Consider the following 18,037-nt stretch of genomic DNA (forward strand, 5'->3'; position numbering starts at 1 on the left):
TTCAGGCACTGAACTGTCCTGCATAGGAAATGCCCATGAAAGCTTCCCACATGCTTCCAAATTTCCAAAAAAGAAACGGGAGAGAGCCATCAGTGCTGTCAGTGGGGGAAAGAGAGGCATCATTATCTTCAATGATATTTCTTTATAAGGCAAGATCGAAATAACGGAAAAGTGCGCTAAAATTTTTTTTAAAAAAATGGGCGGGGAAAAAAAGGTCCCGCCCAAAAAAACGGTTTTCGAGCGGCCGTGTGACCGGAGGGACGCGCGAGAAAGACAGATTGGAAGCAGGAATGTGAATGAAGAGGAAAAAATCGCGAATTGGAGGCAAACGGAAGATATCCGATAAACATGCGGGTAATGGGTGAATGTGGATTCGACCAGAATTAGAACCTAATCCTATTTAATTTTCGAAATAATCTGTAATGACTTCGCAAGAACTATGGGTGCTCATGAGGAAGGGAAAACTCAGCTGTTGTATAGAATATCTGTACTCCCTTTGATTACCTCATGGAATCTTTGGAAAGGAAAACAATGTTTCAGGTTTGGTCATGTGGTTTATATTCAGAAGGCCCCAGGTTCAGTATCTGGCATCTCTAGTTCAAGGATCTCAGGAGTTGTTAGAAAATAGTATTGTCAGCTATATAGACCCTGGAGTGCTGCTGCCAATCAGCGTAGACCCAACCAGTCTAGATGGCTTGAGTCAGTGTAACACAGTTTTATATGTTTATATGTTGACTGCCTGAAAAAGTCTTTGTGTAGCAATTTCTTCTCCTGTTTGTGGATAGTGTAGTCAGTGCATCACATGGAAAGACTCCACATTACCATAGGGCAACTTGTAGTGGCAGGGAAACTCTGTAAATGAATGGCACACTCCACATAGCAACCTGCTCTATGCACACTCTGACTGTCACTTGGAGCAGTGGCCACACAGAGATAGCTTTATTTGGCTTGGGAAGAAAATACTGGTCGCAGACATTGTTGTACTAAAACAAATGACAAATACATTTGAGCTTTGCAACCATTTATTCTTTTGAAGGTTTCTAAATTATTATGTGTCACTCAGAAATGATTTAGGAAGGCAAGATCAAGGGAAGGCATTTCTTTAATGTGATTTATAATTTAGCATCAACATGAATTGCAACAAATGGGTCTTCAGCATGATTGCTAATCTGAAAATAAGCAGTGCTGTCGTTGTTGACTTGGATTTGAATTCCAGTGCATCCATTACCTTCCATTTGCCCAGAAATTACATCACAGTAAGTACCCGCAGGAAGGCCAGTTTGCAAAGTTTCAGACAAGTTCCTATTGAAAGGAGATTTAAAGGTAATTTATTATCTTTAGTTGCTAAACTAACTTGGTAACTCTAGGATTGCCATTCTGTTATGCAATACCCAACATGAAGTTGACATGTCAGTCCCTTTAATACCCAACCTGGTCCTTCCTGGTCAGGCTTGCTAGCCCCTGTCCCCAACTCCCATTTTCCACAAACGTTTTGAGCAGCAGTGGGAGAAATTCTTTTTTAAAGTGGTTGTCAGGCCAATGGCATGATGTAAATTCTGAGGGAAACTTGTAAGTGACATCACATCTCACTAGGAATAGCCAGACTCTTGTGGTAAAACCATAGAGTTTCTGAAGATTTCTAGAGATGACTGATGCCACTTCCAGGGAAAACCCACAAGTTACAGCAGTCCTATATAGGAATCACCAAAAACTGATGGCAATCAAATACCAACTTCTGCATTTCTGTGGAAGGTTTTGTGATTCTGAGCAAGGGTAGTTTAACCATTGTGCTATTATGTAAGTTCATGTTGCTTGCTATACTGAATCTTCCTTGCCTACTTACCAGTCATCATTATTAAATACAATGAATCCTTTGTTGCCACGCCCAAATGCCACCTGATTGCTGCCATTGTCCCACCAATTGGTAAATGGTTGTCCATCCACAACATTGCGAAAAATCACCATGTTCCTTTAGGAGCCAAAGCAAAACCACATATTAACCAAAACCAAGCACAGAGTTAAAAATGATTAACAGTGCATTCCTAAGCAGAGTTAGATCCTTCTAAACCCACGGTAGTCTTAGAAGATATAGCTCTGTTTAGAACTGCAGTTTAAGTATACTCATCTGTATCATACAGTAGCCTCGAAGAATCTGTGGAGTTACCAACCTTATTTGGCGCCACCGATGTTCACAGACCCAGTCATTGCCACAGGTAGTGTCTGGATTAATTGTAACAGTTTTAATTGACCCATCAGCATTACTTGGAGGTCCCATCCAGTCATTAATATCCTGGTTGATAAACATAATCGATAAAATGCAAATATTAGAACAGAGCTGAAAAAATTATAAGAACAGGGTGCATTCATTGGGACACAAAAGCCAATTTTAATGCACTTCCAGGCTGAAATGGTACAATCCACTTGACTACCTCAGTATTCTGCCACCTCATGCTGGTGCATATAAAGAGTAAGATCACAAACTGGTTAATCTCGAAGGTGAAGCTGAAGGAATGTCATCACAGTGGAGTGCCATAACTACAAAAGAATGCTAGCTGTGAACCTCAGCAGCACTTGTATTATTTATTCAATTCAAGCAGAGTAAATAATTAGGTCTGAGACCTTAGGTATAAGGGCATTGTTTGGGGGAAAACAGGGGATCTCTCCCTCCAAGCTAGTGTATCAAAATAGTTAATAGAATAAACTTTCAAAATAGAATTATTATTATTATTATTCACATATTTATTCTTCTGGGGCATATATCTTTAGTTATTTTGAAACGATTACAACAAATGTTGTGCAAATACAGTGCTATTTTTACAATTTAATTTTGAATACTTTCAAGAACTATCTGCTAAACCTTGCTGTGAAACCTGCCCCTCCCACCAAATTCTCACTGTTCCACTTACTAAAGCCTTGACACGCAGAATAAATTATATGCATTCCCTTTATTTTGAGAAGAAATGGGATAAAACCTGAGATAAAATATATCAATTATATTTTTTTTTAAATCCCACCCTTCATGTTAGGAGCTCAGGATACCATTCATAATTCTATCCTGCTCCGTTTTATCCTTCAATGGGTTAGATACAGCCAGATTTTTCACTCAATCTCACTCAATTTCTATGATACTCCATATTTTTAGGTAGTGGAAGAAACCCCTCCTTCCTTTATACCAGCAAGAAAAAGCTGATTTGATCCAACCCAATAGTCCTATGAGGCTAGTTAGTCTGAAGAGAAAATGACAGGCCCAAGGTCACCCTTCATGGTTTAGTGAGATTTAAATCCAGGTCTTCCAAGTTCTAGTCTGAGAGCTAAGCTACAAGAGACAAATTACATGAGGAGGAGCATGTAAAGGGAGTCGCACTGCTAGCCGGGAAGCTGAGTATTAAAAGAGATTGGAAGGCTTTGTCAATTTCCTCTCTCTACAGAGTCAGGGAGATCACTGCTCAGACAGGTTGTTTATTTTCTCTTTGCCTCTTAGAAGAGGAGGTGAAACTGACAGAGCCTTCGGGAGGCAAAGAGGAAATTAATAAACCTTCTGAGCAGCAATCTCCCGGCTCTGTAGAGAGAGGAAATTGACAAAACCTTCCGATCTCAAACTCAGCTTCCCGGCTAACATTGCAACTCTCTTCACGTGCTCTTCGTCGTGTAATTTGTCTCTTGTAGCTTGGCTCTGACACTTTAATCACTACACAATAATGGCTTAAAAATAAACCAGTAATAGAATGGGCAAAACCAGTAGAACCAAATGATGTGCTATTAAAAAACTAACCTTTCCATTCTCAAAATGCCTTGGCCAACGGAAACTGGACATTACACGAGTAAATCCATATGGGTGGGCAAGCATGAAGCCAACTCCCATTTTATACAGCCTAGAAAAGAATGAGGGAAGGTGTGAGAAATCAAGAGTTATATGTGTCTCAGTGAGAGGGGAGAAGGGGGGGGTCATCAATCATATAGTTCTCACCTAGAATCCCAGAAAGTCAAAATAGAGGCTCCGCCAGCTCCATGACCCCTCTGGTTGTCATGGTTATCCACAAACACAAGAGCTCTGTCAGATGGCATAAAACCCCAGCCTTCTCCCCAGTTCCTAAACAAAATTAATAAAACAGTCAAATTAACTGGCTGGCCTTTCAAATTGTGCAGTACTGTAAGAGTTGGGATGCAGGGTGGAATATAAAACCAAATTACTTTAAATAAGCCATCTTTTCTCCATCCCACTTGCGGATTACTTTTCCAAGCTTAGCCCCATATTTGAATTCAGTTACCCGGCCGTTTCCAAAGTAGTCAGTGCTTTTAATTGCTTCTCCACCTAGATCAATCACCTGGTAAAATCAGAAAAACAACGATCAACTGCTAGAATCAAAAAAGAAGACATGCAGAAAGAGCAACTTTGAAATAAGTTGTACACAGAAAAATTCTAATATGGGAAAGTAAAGAAAGGATCCAAAGATGAACTGTTTTGAGGTAGGGAGAAAGATCTTTCATGCATGAACAGTGCTCCTACATCTGCATCATGTATTCAGTATAATATAGGCTGATTCACATTGCACGTGTACATTAAATGATGAATTACATGTGGGAATCAAACACAAGAGCCAGAGCTTTCATATTTCCTCACATAACACCAAATAAATACCTTTCAATCAACACTCGATGCATGTATGGACTGGCCCATTGCCACAAGTAAACAGCAGGTTAAAAGGAGCCCTTCCAACAGGGCTTGCAGACAAACAAACAAAAAGTGTAATAATTGGATTTAAGACTGTAGTAACTCTTCGGCATAAGGTTACACTATAAAAGACATAATTTCAAAAAGCTGTTACCCAACGCATCCAACCTCTGATCTATCAGCTATACTCTGTCATATACTCTGTCCTCCACAAAGCCAGCTGGGTGACCTTGGGCGAGTCACAGTTCTCTTGAGCTCTCTTAGCCCCACCCACCTCACAGGGTGATTGTTGTGGGGTAATAATAACACTTTGTAAACCGCTCTGAGTGGGCATTAAGTTGTCCTGAAGGGCGGTATATAAATCGAATGTTATTATTATTATTATATTCCAGAACTCGGACAAAAAGAAATGTAAATTCAGAAACATATATAAACACATGACAGATTCGGATATTTGTGAAGATTTAACTATATTATATGCAGAATGAAATAGCGAAAATATTGGATGATTAAATATTTGAATCTAGCCATTTCTCACACTTCCCAGAGGCAAACTCAGACAACTCTCACTAATCTTGATTCCCTAGCAATTGTACCATGGGAATGTAACATTTATTCTCTATTTGCATTATGAAGTGCACACTTAAAAGCATCTTAGATTATTAGAACTAGTATTTAATGTGTATAAAATGGCTCTCTGGTTTTTACATCAGTCTTATCAATCATCTTGAACAGGGCTGGAGCCCAACAAAATTCTCCAGAAGACATGTCAGCAGAACATGTCTCCTGCCTCTCTCAATCCCTGTCACTAAATAAAGGTGGTCAAAAGACCATCGGGAAGGATGGTCTTTTGACCACCTTTATTTAGTGACTGTAATCGGGAACAGCCTTATCTTTTGGCATCTCTCAATCCCTGTGGCAGTACACTGATTTTCATGCAATACTGATTTTGGGAGATAAGGGGCCTTCAGCACAATGAGGGAATCAGCAAAAATTGCCTCAGCCTTCTTAGATGGGATCCAATCCTTTATCATACAAAGTATCTCCTAGTTGCCATCCACTATATGTCCAGAGTATTTTCTTTCTTTCTTTCCCTATCTGTCTGTCTGACTTTTATTCTGCTTTTCAGCAAATATTCAAAGTGATGAACAAAATATTGGAAGCTCTTAACATTGACCATGTTCACCATGAAATTCACAGCATCCCTAACTGCAATATCTTAAACCTACAATTCAAAATTTTGAATCAAATAGGGAAAAAAATAGGAGTGCAAGTCAGCCAAGAGGTAACAGAATCAGTGGCTTAATCTCTTCCACAAAAGAGATCCCATTAAAGAAATATATTTTCATCAATTTACAAAGAGTCAGCAAGAATAGTGCCAAGCAAATAATTCTAGAATAATTCTACAGAGGGAATCCCAAAGTTTTAGAGTAGTATCTACTGACTACTAGAGTACTGTCTACTGAGAAAGCCCTACTAGTATACTTCAAGAAGCCTATTTTGCCTTTGCAAAAGACAGTACATTGGAAAAAAAATAGAGCTGCATCCACAGTTGAAGCTCTCGGTGTACCTGTGTGTGCACTGGAGAGCATGAAGTAAGCATGTCCATTAAAATATGCACACGTTCAGGGCCATGTCCAGAATTTGTGGTGGAATCAGACAAGGCATTCTCGTTCACTGCCTCTGACCTTCTTGAACAGTCAGTGAAAATGACAACATTTTCAGTGCAACAACTATGTTCATTGTTGGGCTTGGTCTTTTACAAATGTGTGCCAATTTTTGGAGATGTTCCTGAATGTGATTAATGTATATCCTCAACTCTACACTAAGAAACACAAATTACCTCTTGGTAGATGAAAGGCTTTGTCCCTTCAGCAAACCATTGAGTGCTCAGGTTGTGTAGCTTGTCTAAAAATGCTTTCATGTCCCCAGGCCACATATGTTTGGAAGCATCAATTCGAAATCCTGCTACTCCAATGTCAATTAGGTGATTCAAATACTCTGCAACTTTGGAGCGTACGTAGTCCTTCTCTAGCGCGAGGTCAAGAAGACTAACAAGACGACAATCACGGACCTGAAAAGTTCATTGAGAAATGAGTTCCTCTTTTCCAAAATCCCCAGAATACAGAAATGATTCAGCAGTGGAGCACATGCTTTTGACATACAAGGTCCTGGATTCATGCTTCAGAAACTTTACTAGAAAAAAAAATCTCTGCAAAGAACTCAGAGAGCATCTTTGGAGCTGGAATAGGCAAGCATTTCCAGAACTCCTGTTAGCCGAAGCAGAAATTGAAAAAATTAAATTGAAATTAAAAGCAATTACATATTCAAAATTAGAATGCCAGTATTGTGTACTCCTTTCATAAGCTAATACTGCATACATAGGTGCCAGTGATTTTATTTATTTATTTATATTCTGCCTTTCTCACTGAGACTCAAGGCGGATTACATAGTATGAGATTAGTACAATCAGTAGCAAGGGACAAGGGCAGGTATTTCCAAATAGCGTCAAGAACATTTCCATAAACAGTGTCATAGGGTAAATGAATACATGTTTACAAAGACATAGCATTAGCAAGGATCCAGTATAGGGTTGAAGAATTGCTGAAACAGAACATAATCAATTCTAGGACTTACATTAAACAACATGAAGCACAGGTAGTATATAGGAGTACACATTTAAAGCAACAGATAATATGTAAGGCGACATAATGGTGAAGTCTATGGTTCTTAACTCATTAGCGAAACATCTGGGGCCCCTTTCCTACAATACCGCCCTCCTAGCTTAGAAAAAAAGCCGGTTTATATATGCTGCTGACAACATGCCACAGTGCAGATTCCCAAAGTAGGCGCTTTGGTGCAGTTGGACTTCTTTCTACTAACTCCTAAGGTGGGGGGCCTCAGCAGCAGAGTGCCAGCCACCAGGGTTTCTAAATAATTCCCATCTACATCCATTTTTTTAAAACCTTAATCTTACAGTGACTGGCTGGCAATTTAAATAATTTCTTTCTGCTGAAAACTGCTTTCATCATCCTTCCTTGCTGTGGTCTGTTGTTTCCTTTCACAAAGTAATGAAGGCTTCCTTTGCAGAATGCCTCCCCTCCCACCCCGTCCTTGTAGTCTTTGAAAATAGTTCAATTTTTTCAAAAAAGTAGAGCATGCACACGTGTGTGTGTGTGAGAAAGAGAGAGAGAGAGAGATGTGCATGGGGTACCCTGAGCACTCACGGCTCAACACAGACTCCTCCATGGAAATTCCTTCTCTAGGGCTTGTCTGCAAAGGTGATTGGCGGACAGCAATCATCTCCTGATCCCTTGCAAGGATCCAAGTGGAAGGAGAAATTTCATTTCCTGGCAAATCAGGAGAATCAAAGAAAAACTAGATGCTGCTGCTGCTGCTGGTATTCAGTAAGCACCCGAACATGAAAAACGACACCGACTTTTCAGGGGGACGGGGTGTTTTGCAATGCTTAAGAATCTCAGGTTTGTGTTACCATTCCAGATAATCGTGGTAATGATCCAAAACAGTGATTTTTCAGCTCAAGAATTACAGGAATACCTATTGCCTTAAATAATAAAGGGAAAAAAGTCGGTCAACAACATAAAATTTCAAAGGATTACCTGGTAAGGATCATTATAATTTTCAATCTCTCCATTTGCGGTTTTACATTTACCATCATTGAAATCCCAGCTGGAGTAAGGAACAGCAGGAAAATCTCGAGCCCCTGAATTAAAGTAGCTCCCACAAGTAGAATAGGTACCAGATCCACCTGCAGCTCCGCACATGTGGTTTACTACGGCATCCACATAAATGTGTACCTGACACGTAAAAAGAGCTAATATCACAAACTTTTATTAATGTGAATATCATGAACTTTCATTAATGTGAATATCATGACCTTTCATTAATGTGTTCTTGTTTTGTTTTAAACTAGCTTGATACTCATGCTTTACTACGATATTTAACTACTTTAAATCCAGTTATAATACATATGGGTATGTAACATTTTTTGGTTTGTGGTTTGTTTTCTTTTTGAGTTGGCAACCCTAATGAACTTTTAGGGGAAGACTGGGAGGTGCATTTTATCTCAGAACACATTCAATGATTCCCAATAGCAACTGTATACTGTTTACAATATGGGGGGTGAGGACCAATCAGGCCGCATACACAAATGACCTCTGTGTTCCAAGTGTTTCGGGGTAGAGGGAATGAGATGTGGAATATTGTGAGCCCCAATCAGCCCACATATGCAAATGATCTTGAAAGGTGGGCCCAATCAGGGAAGAGTGGCTGAGCTGGCAGTGGGCAGGGGTACAAGCAAGGGAAGCTATATCCGTTTGGGAAAACACATTTTACCTCTTTTTACCCCCTTAGGGGGTGAATTTCTTAAAATCCCATCTTAGTGGGTGTTTATATCATGAAAGGAATGTTCTCCCCAAATTTCATGTTTCTAGGTCCAGTGGTTTGGGCTAAGCATTGATGAGTCAGTCAGGACACTTGTTTATATATATATATATATATATATATATATATATATATATATATATATATATATATATATATATATATATATATATATATATATATATATATGGACATTAAAGACATCATGGCATTGTGTTGACCAATAAATGCTATTCCTAGCCCACTTTTATCAGAATGTGCTTATTCCATAGTAGTTACGGTTATGTGCTGTAGGCCAAGATATTGCCTCGTCCATGGACTCACAAGCTGGCATTAGAGAAACTGCCATTCTGCCTTAATCTCCAGTAAGTGTCATGAAGATAATAGTAATGACTTGGTATTAAGCGGTTATGTACATGAAGTGCTTTCTGATTTCATCAGCAAGGACATGACGAAGAATGTTCTTTGAAGACTGATCCACATTTATGAAACCCCCTTTCGCTGCAAGCTCACTCATATGGCAAGAGGCGTTCCTGCAGATATGCTGGTCCCAGTCTATTAAGGGCTTTATAGATTAAAACCTTGAATCTGATCCAGAACTCCAGATTAAAACCTTGAATCTGATCCAAAACTCTACTGGGAGCCAGTGCAGCTGCCATAAAACAGGAGTTATATGCACCTGAATATTTATTGAATGTGCTAGCCATTGATTGCATTGACTACACCGTGACCTCTGCCTTGAGTTTCAGTGAGCAAGGCAGACTATAAATAGCATGAATGAATGAATGAATGAATGAAATATTTCTTTTTGATTTGCTGATTTTTGCTTTGTTAGTTTCCCCATATATTTTGGATGAGGTAGGCTACATATCCAGAAACCACTTTGTAACAGTGGAATGGGGAGCAGTTCAACAAATTATGGCATTGCCTTCCCGGATACTGGACCACTCCTAAATTTTTCCTGCAACACCTCCAAGAGCCCTTTCCTGCTTCCCGCTTCTCTTTCTCAAATTTACCAAAGTAGCAGGATAGTTTTAAGAATTGTTGCTCATAGAGGAGCCTCAGAATTTAGACCATATATACTGCTAGATGTGTAGCAGCATCCAGGATTGTAGAAATCCTGAGAAATGTAATTACCATAATTTCTGATCTCCCAGGATATTAAGAGTCATCCCTGGATATTGGGAATCTTACCATACTTCTCACATATTGGAATCAGTGGTACTGGATTCTTCTATATATGTTTATAATCACATAAGGAGCTAAATAATGATACCTACCTGCAGCAATATGGTTAGCAGGCCTTACTGCCACCTGGAGGGAGGGGTTGAAGGCAGGGATGTGGGGGGGGGGGATGTTGGCTGTATCACTACATGACTTCCAGGAAAAACCTGGAAGTGATGTATGGTCAGTTTAGGAATTGCTTGAAACTCTGAGGTAAAATCATTGAGTTTACAGAAATTCCTAGAGCTATCCTATGTAACTTTCATGTTTTACCTAGTAGTGACATAGTGATACAGCCAACATTGCCATTTTTTATTTTTTTATTTTTTTGCCTGTCACAGGTCAGAGGAATGACAGGAAATTCAGCCCGCCAGTATGAGGCTTACCATCATAGCAGGAGGCCTGGCAGTCCTAGGAAGTAACAATCCATGGTGTCTTTCCTTTTGCTTTGGTTAAGCTGAAGAAGAGGCAACACCAGAGTAGGAACTCAGTGCAGTGGAAGCTCTAGACACTGTTGCATGTCCAGTAACACTGAGTGTGATAGTGCAGGGCTGATCTGGAATGTATCTGATTTTAAATCATAAAGGTTTGGGGCATGCCACAGGATGTCCTCAAAATTAATCCAATTTAAATGGCTCCGTTCTGAATCCAAGAAGGGGGAGTCCATTACCCATATTTTATTTGGATGAGTACCAACTGAACTGTACAGATAGAAGAACTGGTTCTTTAATTGAAATATATATATAAATACTAGATTGGCACTACAGCCACTTTGATCAGAAAGTCTATCACTGATCTCAACAGATCACTTACTCCCACGTTGTTGCATCTGGTCACCATGTCTCGAAATTCACCCTCATTTCCAGATCGTGTACATAGCTTGTAGCTTATGGGCTGGTATCTTTCCCACCACGGCCTGCTTGGATTTGTAATTATGAGGTTTTCATTTGGAGGAGAGATCTGTGAAATAAGTAATACAAGCTGATAAATCATCATTGAATACAACTGGAATTGCTTATTTATTGCCCAGCACTGCAGCTCCCATAGAAAACTAGATTCTCATGGCAATTGGAATAATGCAGAATGTATCTGATCCAGCTGCTGCCCAAGGGTGGATGCTGTCCTTTTATCCTGGGAAGAGGAAGCAGTCACTATTTTCTGCAGGATAGCTATGTGAACTAAAACATATTGTAGACTCAATATATCTCTTGTGCCCAGTTATTTATATCATAGCAGGACCCACAGTTTCTCAAGAGGTCCTGCTCTGTTGAGGACATAATGTAATAGCTAGCCCAGCTCTACTGGGACTATTACCTTGCTTCATGGGGAAAGGAATATACAGACATTTAAACCCATATTAAAATGTATATATGGTCAGATAGAAAGCCACTGAACGCATTTTCAATAGTGTTGGTTGTTGTGGATTTTCCAGGCTGTATAGCCGTGGTCTTGGCATTGTAGTTCCTGACGTTTTGCCAGCAGCTGTGACTGGCATCTTCAGAGGTGTAGCACCAAAAGACAGAGATCTCTCAGTGTCACAGTGTGGAAAAGAAGTTGGCAGGTAATTTATATCTACTCAGAAAGGTAGGGTTGGGCTGGTTCATCCTGTAAGAGTTTCCCAGGGTGTGGAATGCTAATGGAGGGAGGCTTCACTGTATCCTGAGTAGGTTCTTTTGCATATGGATTGGTGCTTGATATGCTAATTTTCTCTGCAGGGCTATTGTCGGGTATAGAGTATTTTGTTAGCCTGGTGTTTTTCAGGACTGGAAACCATGCTCTATTCATTCTTAAGGTCTCTTCAGTAGTTTAATACTTCAGAGCCAGTGTGGTGGTGTGGTTAGAGTGCTGGACTAGACTCTGGGAAACCCAGGTTCAGATCCCCAATCTACCATGGAAGCTTTCTGGCCAGTCATACTCTCTTAGCATAACCTACCTCACAGAGTTGTTGGGAGGACACAACGGAGGAGAGGAGAACAATGGTAGCTGTTCCAGGTCCCCATTGGGAGAATGGTGGGGTATAATGGAAGTGTATACATTTATAAAATAGTAAAGAACAGGTTGGTGTTTCTTTTTGTGTGCCAAGGGCTAAAACTACACAGGAAGCTGACTCTGAGTCATTTAAGACAATACAAGATAAATAAGAACATAAGAACATGAGAGAAGCCATGTTGGATCAGCCAATGGCCCATCCAGTCCAACACTCTGTGTCACACAGTGGCCAAAAACCAGGTGTCATCAGGAGGTCTGCCAGTGAGGAAGGGACACTAGAAGCCCTCCCACTGATTCCCCCCCCCATACCAAGAATACAGAAATCAGAAAACACTTCCTGTCGATGTGGCACCAGCAACAGTAAGCCCATTGCGTCAGTAAACAAGGCATTCATTTCTGTTGAGGTTCCATATAATTGCATCCCCATTACTGAGCCCCCAGTAGAACTGTGAGACGACCTCCTACAACATTCCCTTCTAGGCACTTGATCCAACAGGCCCTGGTGTGGTAAGCTGGTCATCTTTATTGTCATGCCAAGGAGTGAGGAAATGTTTAACACAAGTCTCCACCTGATCAGAAATCTACAAAAATTCTTCTTACCACTTGGCAAGACATTACAGTTGATTAGATTACAAAATTGTAGGTTGCCATTTACACCCATAGATGAAACCAGAAGAGATGCTTAAAGTTCTACTTGCAGAGCTGGCAGTGTTTTTTTTTTTAAAAAATAGCTGGTACACGGAGGCCAGTTCAGACTGGGACTCCAGCATGAAATGGGGATGGGATCAAGCCTCCTCCCTCATCCACACACCATTTTCCTGATCCCAAACAACTGCCTTGGGCTGCTACATGTCCCATTAGAGTTGCCAGCCCAGCTCCAAGTTGCAGCAGGAGAATGTGGGGAGAAGAAACTTCAAAATGTGGTCACTTGATGCCACAGTGTAGTTTCTGGTTAGGAACCCAGAAGTGATGGTGATGCTCCAGGATTCCCCCGTCCCCCAAATTCCTAGAGTGTTGCCATCCTACAAAGATGTAACTTCCAGGTTGTAGCAGGAAATGATGTCGTGGAATTGTGCAATGATATCCACCCCATTGTCTTCCTGCAGCACCACTGAATGCTGGCAGGGAATGGAGTGTGTCAGCAGAGGGCTGCCTGCTATAAGAGGGCAAATGGTAACTCTAGTAATCATATAGAACCTATATCAGCCCCATATGCTCATTTCAGGGTAGAAAACCTCCTCCACACACACACACACACACACACACATCATAACCTTGATCCAATCACCGCCTGCACACTTGCTATTTAAAAAGAGGGACATGATAGAAGCCCTATTGACAAAACTCCCAGCATTTCATTTGATTTGGTCTTCGATGGAGACATATACTTGGAAGGTCACATAGTAGTTTTCATTACTTGCAAGCTCCAATAACATTAACAGAATAGCTCAAGTCTGTACAATGGAATCATGAAACCCACAACAAAATGTTTTCATTTTTAATCTATTATTTCATGAGGCTGACATTTCCAATATGGTTGCTGCTTAAAGGCCAATTCATGTTGAGAATGTGGGTTCAGAAAATCTGTACAAAGTGGGTATATTATAAAACAGCTTGATGATTATTAGCTTCCCATTCATCACACATTTCCACATTCAACTCCCTTTGGGGCAGCTATTCAGATGCTTGGTAATAATATAGGTTGAATTCAGAGATTGATTAGATTTTTCTCCTGTTTGTTTATTGTTCCAGAATTTCATGCTGCTATGCATTCCACTCTTTTTATTTCTGGTTTAACTAGTAGAATTTCTAAAACAAATTCTGGAATAGAATCATGTGCTGCAGTCTAGTACCCTCAAACAATTTCTATCAATGTCTGCAAAACTGTGGTCGTAATGTAACTGGATTTACATTTCTGTATTTTTTTCAGTGTTTTTGTGATTTTCATGTGCACAGTAGGAAAACACCATACTTGAAAAGCCCTGATACACAACAAACTTTCTTTTCTAGTGTTTTATCAGTGCACACATTTACATCTGTAAAACAGGGTGTATGTGTGTGAGGGGGAAATGCTATGAACCAAGGGAATGGAAAGGTGTAGAAAAAACATGTATAAATATAGCTGTGTATAAAATTTGGAAATTAAAAATGAAACTATGGAAAATTCCTGTTTTCAGTTTTACTTCAGAAATAAGATCACCTACTTGGAATTCTGGCCTCCAAGGAGAAATTCAGAAACATTTCTAATTAAACTATAAGTTGTGTGTGCTAAAACAATCACAGGATTACATGAACATAAAGCATACTTTACAGTAATCTACTCTCGACATGTCAACTTGATTACATTAATCAACCCAGCCTTTGAAACGGGTCAATAAAGAGTTTCTGTTGCTGTCTGGACATCAAATTTGTTCAAAATACATTCAATAAATCATGAACTAGTTACTACACCTCAGACTCTGACAAGCCCAAATATATCCTGGTTCCTAGTTCCAACTGTAGTTTATACTGAACTTTTTCTTTTCTTTGAACTAGAAAAACTATAGAAAATTAGAAAGTGTAGAATTTTATGTAGAAAATTTCTAGTGTTATACCATGAGCAGTACCTACCTGAACACCAGCATATCCATTAGGTGCTAAATAACGCTCACATTCAAGAGCAATGTCAGCCCAACGCCATTCAAAGAGGTGGACAATAGATGTCTTTCCAGGCTTTGTATTTGGGTTGTATTGAGCCCAACAAATCTCAACTACTACTAGGAGAAGAAAAATCTTCATGGTGTCTCAAGCAAGGCTGTGTTTCAAGTTGCTCTCATTATTTATATTTCTGTTACAGAGCAAAGTACACATCAGTCATGGGACTTTTAACACAATTGGCTATATTTAGGCAATTTAATCAAAGGTCATTCTATGGGATGGTTTTAAGTAAATGCAAACAGGTGAAAATTCAGGTCAAATTCTCTGGCTAAACATAGTGAACAGGATAAGAGTCAGATAAGAGTCTTGGGATTTTTCATGTCTGTGTTCTTAGCTACATAGATTAGATATTTTAGAAGCCTTTTTGAAATCCCACTGATGTGTTCATTTTGACATTTAATTGCTATTTAGTGTAATTTGTACAGTTATGTACTCATTTAAAATAATTGTCCAATGTCTCTAAACAAAGGCATCTTACACAATTAGCAAACTCAATTATAAAATCATCCCATCAAATAAAACATGAAAGTTTAAAAAAGGTAATGTAAACCATGCACATCAACTAAAACTACTAAAAAGAGCAGCAAGTAATGAAAGTCACTGTGTGTTTCAAAAGGGGTGGGAGGGGAATCATAAACCAATCAATAATACGCCTGCTGAAATGAAGAACCTGCTTGTTTATTTACTTATTTATTAAAATATAATTATACAACGTTTCGACATCAAATGGTGGATACCAAGCAATTTACAGATAAATATAACAGTAGAATTCCCACATTAAACCGCTCACAACTCAGATTATTCACAGTAATCTGTGTTTGTGAGTGAGGTTCTATGATCCAACAAGCACTTTCTATTGGGAAAGTATTAAAGAGGGTCTGGGTGTATTAGAAATGTAGGCTGAGAAAAGGGAGCATCTTCCTGTTTGAGAGAGCATTGATTTATTTAGAACTAGCAACAAAGCCCATTGTGGGAAAAAATACAACGGGCTCTAGAAATGGGGAGGGCAGGCAGGCATTTGCTCCTCCTCCGTCACTGATCCCAGCTGGTGAAGTAGGGGGGTGGGCATTGTTATCTACTCCACACTTGATCTGCCTGATCTTGGCCATGTGAAGGGGTGGTGGGCTTTGCTACCTGCTCCATGCGTGATACATGCCTGGTAAAGGGGGGCATTGCCTCCTGTTCTGTGCTTGACTACAGCTGGGTGAAAGGGGTCAGGCACCACTGCCTGCTCTGAGCTTGATCCCAGCTGGGTGAAGGTGGTAGGCACTGCCACCTGCTCCCCAGTGGGTGAAGGGAGGAACAGGCATTGCCTCCTACTCCGCGCCTGATCCTGACAGGTGAAAGTGGGCGGGTTTTGCTACCTGCTCTGCTCCTGATCTCAGCTGGGTGAAGGGGGTGCTGGCATTAGCACCTGCTCTGCTCCTGATTCCAGCAGGTTGAAGGGGGGGCAGGCATTGCTGCATGCTTGGCTCCTGACTCCAGCAGGGTGAATACAGGGTGGGCATTGCCGCCTGCTCAGTGGCTTATTCCAGTAGGTTGAAGAGGGCGGGCATTGCCACATGCTCTGCTCCTTATCCCAGCTGGATGAAGGGAAGAAGGGCATTGTCTCCTGCTCTGCGCCTGATCCCAGCCAGGTGAAGGCGTGAGGTGGGCATTGCCACCTGCTCCACTCCTGATTCCAAATGGGTGATGGTGGGAGGTGGGCATTGCCACCTGCTTTGCCACTAATACCAGCTGGGTTAAGGCGGGGGGGGGCAGTCACCTGCTCCTCTCCTGATCCCAGTCAGGTGAAGGTGGGGATGGGCATTGCCACCTGCTCCACTCCTAATATCTGCTGGGTTAAGGCAGTGGGTGGGCAAAACCACCTGCTCTGCTTCTGATCCCAGCTGGGTGAAGGGGAGGTGGGCATCGCCAAGTGATCCATTCCTAATACCAGCTGGGTTAAGGTTGGGGGTGGCATTGCCACGAGCTATGCTCCTAATAACAGATGTGTTAAGGAAAGATGGAAAATTTCACCTGCTCTGCTCCTAATACCAGCTAGGTTAAGTCAGGTGGTGGGCATTGCCACCTGCTTCGCTTCTAATCCCAGCTTGGTTAAGGTAGGGAGTGGGCATTGCCATCTGTTCCACTCCTAATACCAGCTGGGTTAAGGCAGGGGGAGGGCATTGCCATCTACTCACCCAGCTGCATTGGTTACCGGTGGAGTACCGAATCAGGTTCAAGGTTTTGGTATTAACCTATAAAGCCCTATGTGGACTGGGACCGTCGTATCTGCAGGACTGCCTCTCCTCATATGAGCCCCAGAGGACCCTTTGCTCGAGCGATAAACATCTCTTAAAGATCCCTGGCCCTAGGGAGGCCCTCCTGGCGTCAACCAGGGCCAGGGCTTTTTCGGCCCTGGCCCCAGCCTGGTGAAACGCTCTGTCTTATGAGACCAGGACCCGGCAGGACCTGTTAGCATTTCACCGGGCCTGCAAGACGGAGCTGTTCCGCCAAGCATATGGTTGATGGTAGGCGGTGCCCCCCCCCTAGTGGGGGGTTAAACTATATGCCCTCCCGTTCAATGTCGCCTCCCATCTCTCACATATTTTGTTGGAAAATGCTCTATAGATGGTGAAAGGTGAGCGTCTAACGTGCTGCTATGCTCTCTGTTTTTATACTTATATAGATGTAGTATATTTTTAAATGAATTGATTGCCACCTACTCTGCTGCTGATACCAGCTGAGTTAAAGCAGGGGTTAGGCATTGCCACCTGCTCCGCTCCTAATACCAACTGGGTTAAGGCGGGGTGGGTGGGCATTGCCACCTGCTCCACTCCTAATACCGGAAAACTAACAAACACGTTGTGATAAACTAACTAGCACCAAAGGAGTCAAATCGAATTTACTTGATATGTTCAAAATCAGTTAGATGCCAATAAATTCAATATGTGCATACAAACAGCTTACATGAATATAAAGCAAACCGTATTACAGTAGCAGCATTAGTATCAGTATATAAATAGTATATGCATAGAAGTAGGTTACATGTGCAAAAGGCAGGGCATA

The 18,037-nt window shown here is 41.1% G+C and overlaps 1 protein-coding gene across 1 annotated transcript; it reads right to left on the minus strand.

The window, feature by feature from the left end:
• Positions 1–1,084: 1,084 nt before the first annotated feature.
• Positions 1,085–15,100, minus strand: LOC129330219 (pancreatic alpha-amylase). Its single transcript, XM_054980229.1, has 10 exons — positions 14,900–15,100; positions 11,114–11,260; positions 8,293–8,490; positions 6,516–6,746; positions 4,192–4,325; positions 3,968–4,090; positions 3,773–3,872; positions 2,169–2,290; positions 1,844–1,969; positions 1,085–1,302 (listed from the first exon to the last, which is right to left on the minus strand). The coding sequence occupies exons 1-10, from the start codon at positions 15,065–15,067 to the stop codon at positions 1,113–1,115; spliced, it is 1,539 nt and encodes a 512-aa protein (XP_054836204.1). The 5' UTR covers positions 15,068–15,100; the 3' UTR covers positions 1,085–1,112.
• Between the last annotated feature and the right edge of the window lie 2,937 nt (positions 15,101–18,037).

The sequence above is a fragment of the Eublepharis macularius genome, chromosome 5 (genome assembly GCF_028583425.1).
Source record: "Eublepharis macularius isolate TG4126 chromosome 5, MPM_Emac_v1.0, whole genome shotgun sequence".
Lineage (NCBI taxonomy): Eukaryota > Metazoa > Chordata > Lepidosauria > Squamata > Eublepharidae > Eublepharis > Eublepharis macularius.

Excerpts from the sequence above, each read along its gene's own strand:
- LOC129330219 (XM_054980229.1), bottom strand. The coding sequence starts at position 15,067 with ATGAAGATTTTTCTTCTCCTAGTAGTAGTTGAGATTTGTTGGGCTCAA. Across the intron at positions 2,291-3,772 it reads GGCATTTTGAGAATGGAAAG|GATATTAATGACTGGATGGG; the intron begins GTTAGTTTTTTA and ends TTTATCAACCAG. Across the intron at positions 1,303-1,843 it reads GTATTTAATAATGATGACTG|GAACTTGTCTGAAACTTTGC; the intron begins GTAAGTAGGCAA and ends TCCTTTCAATAG.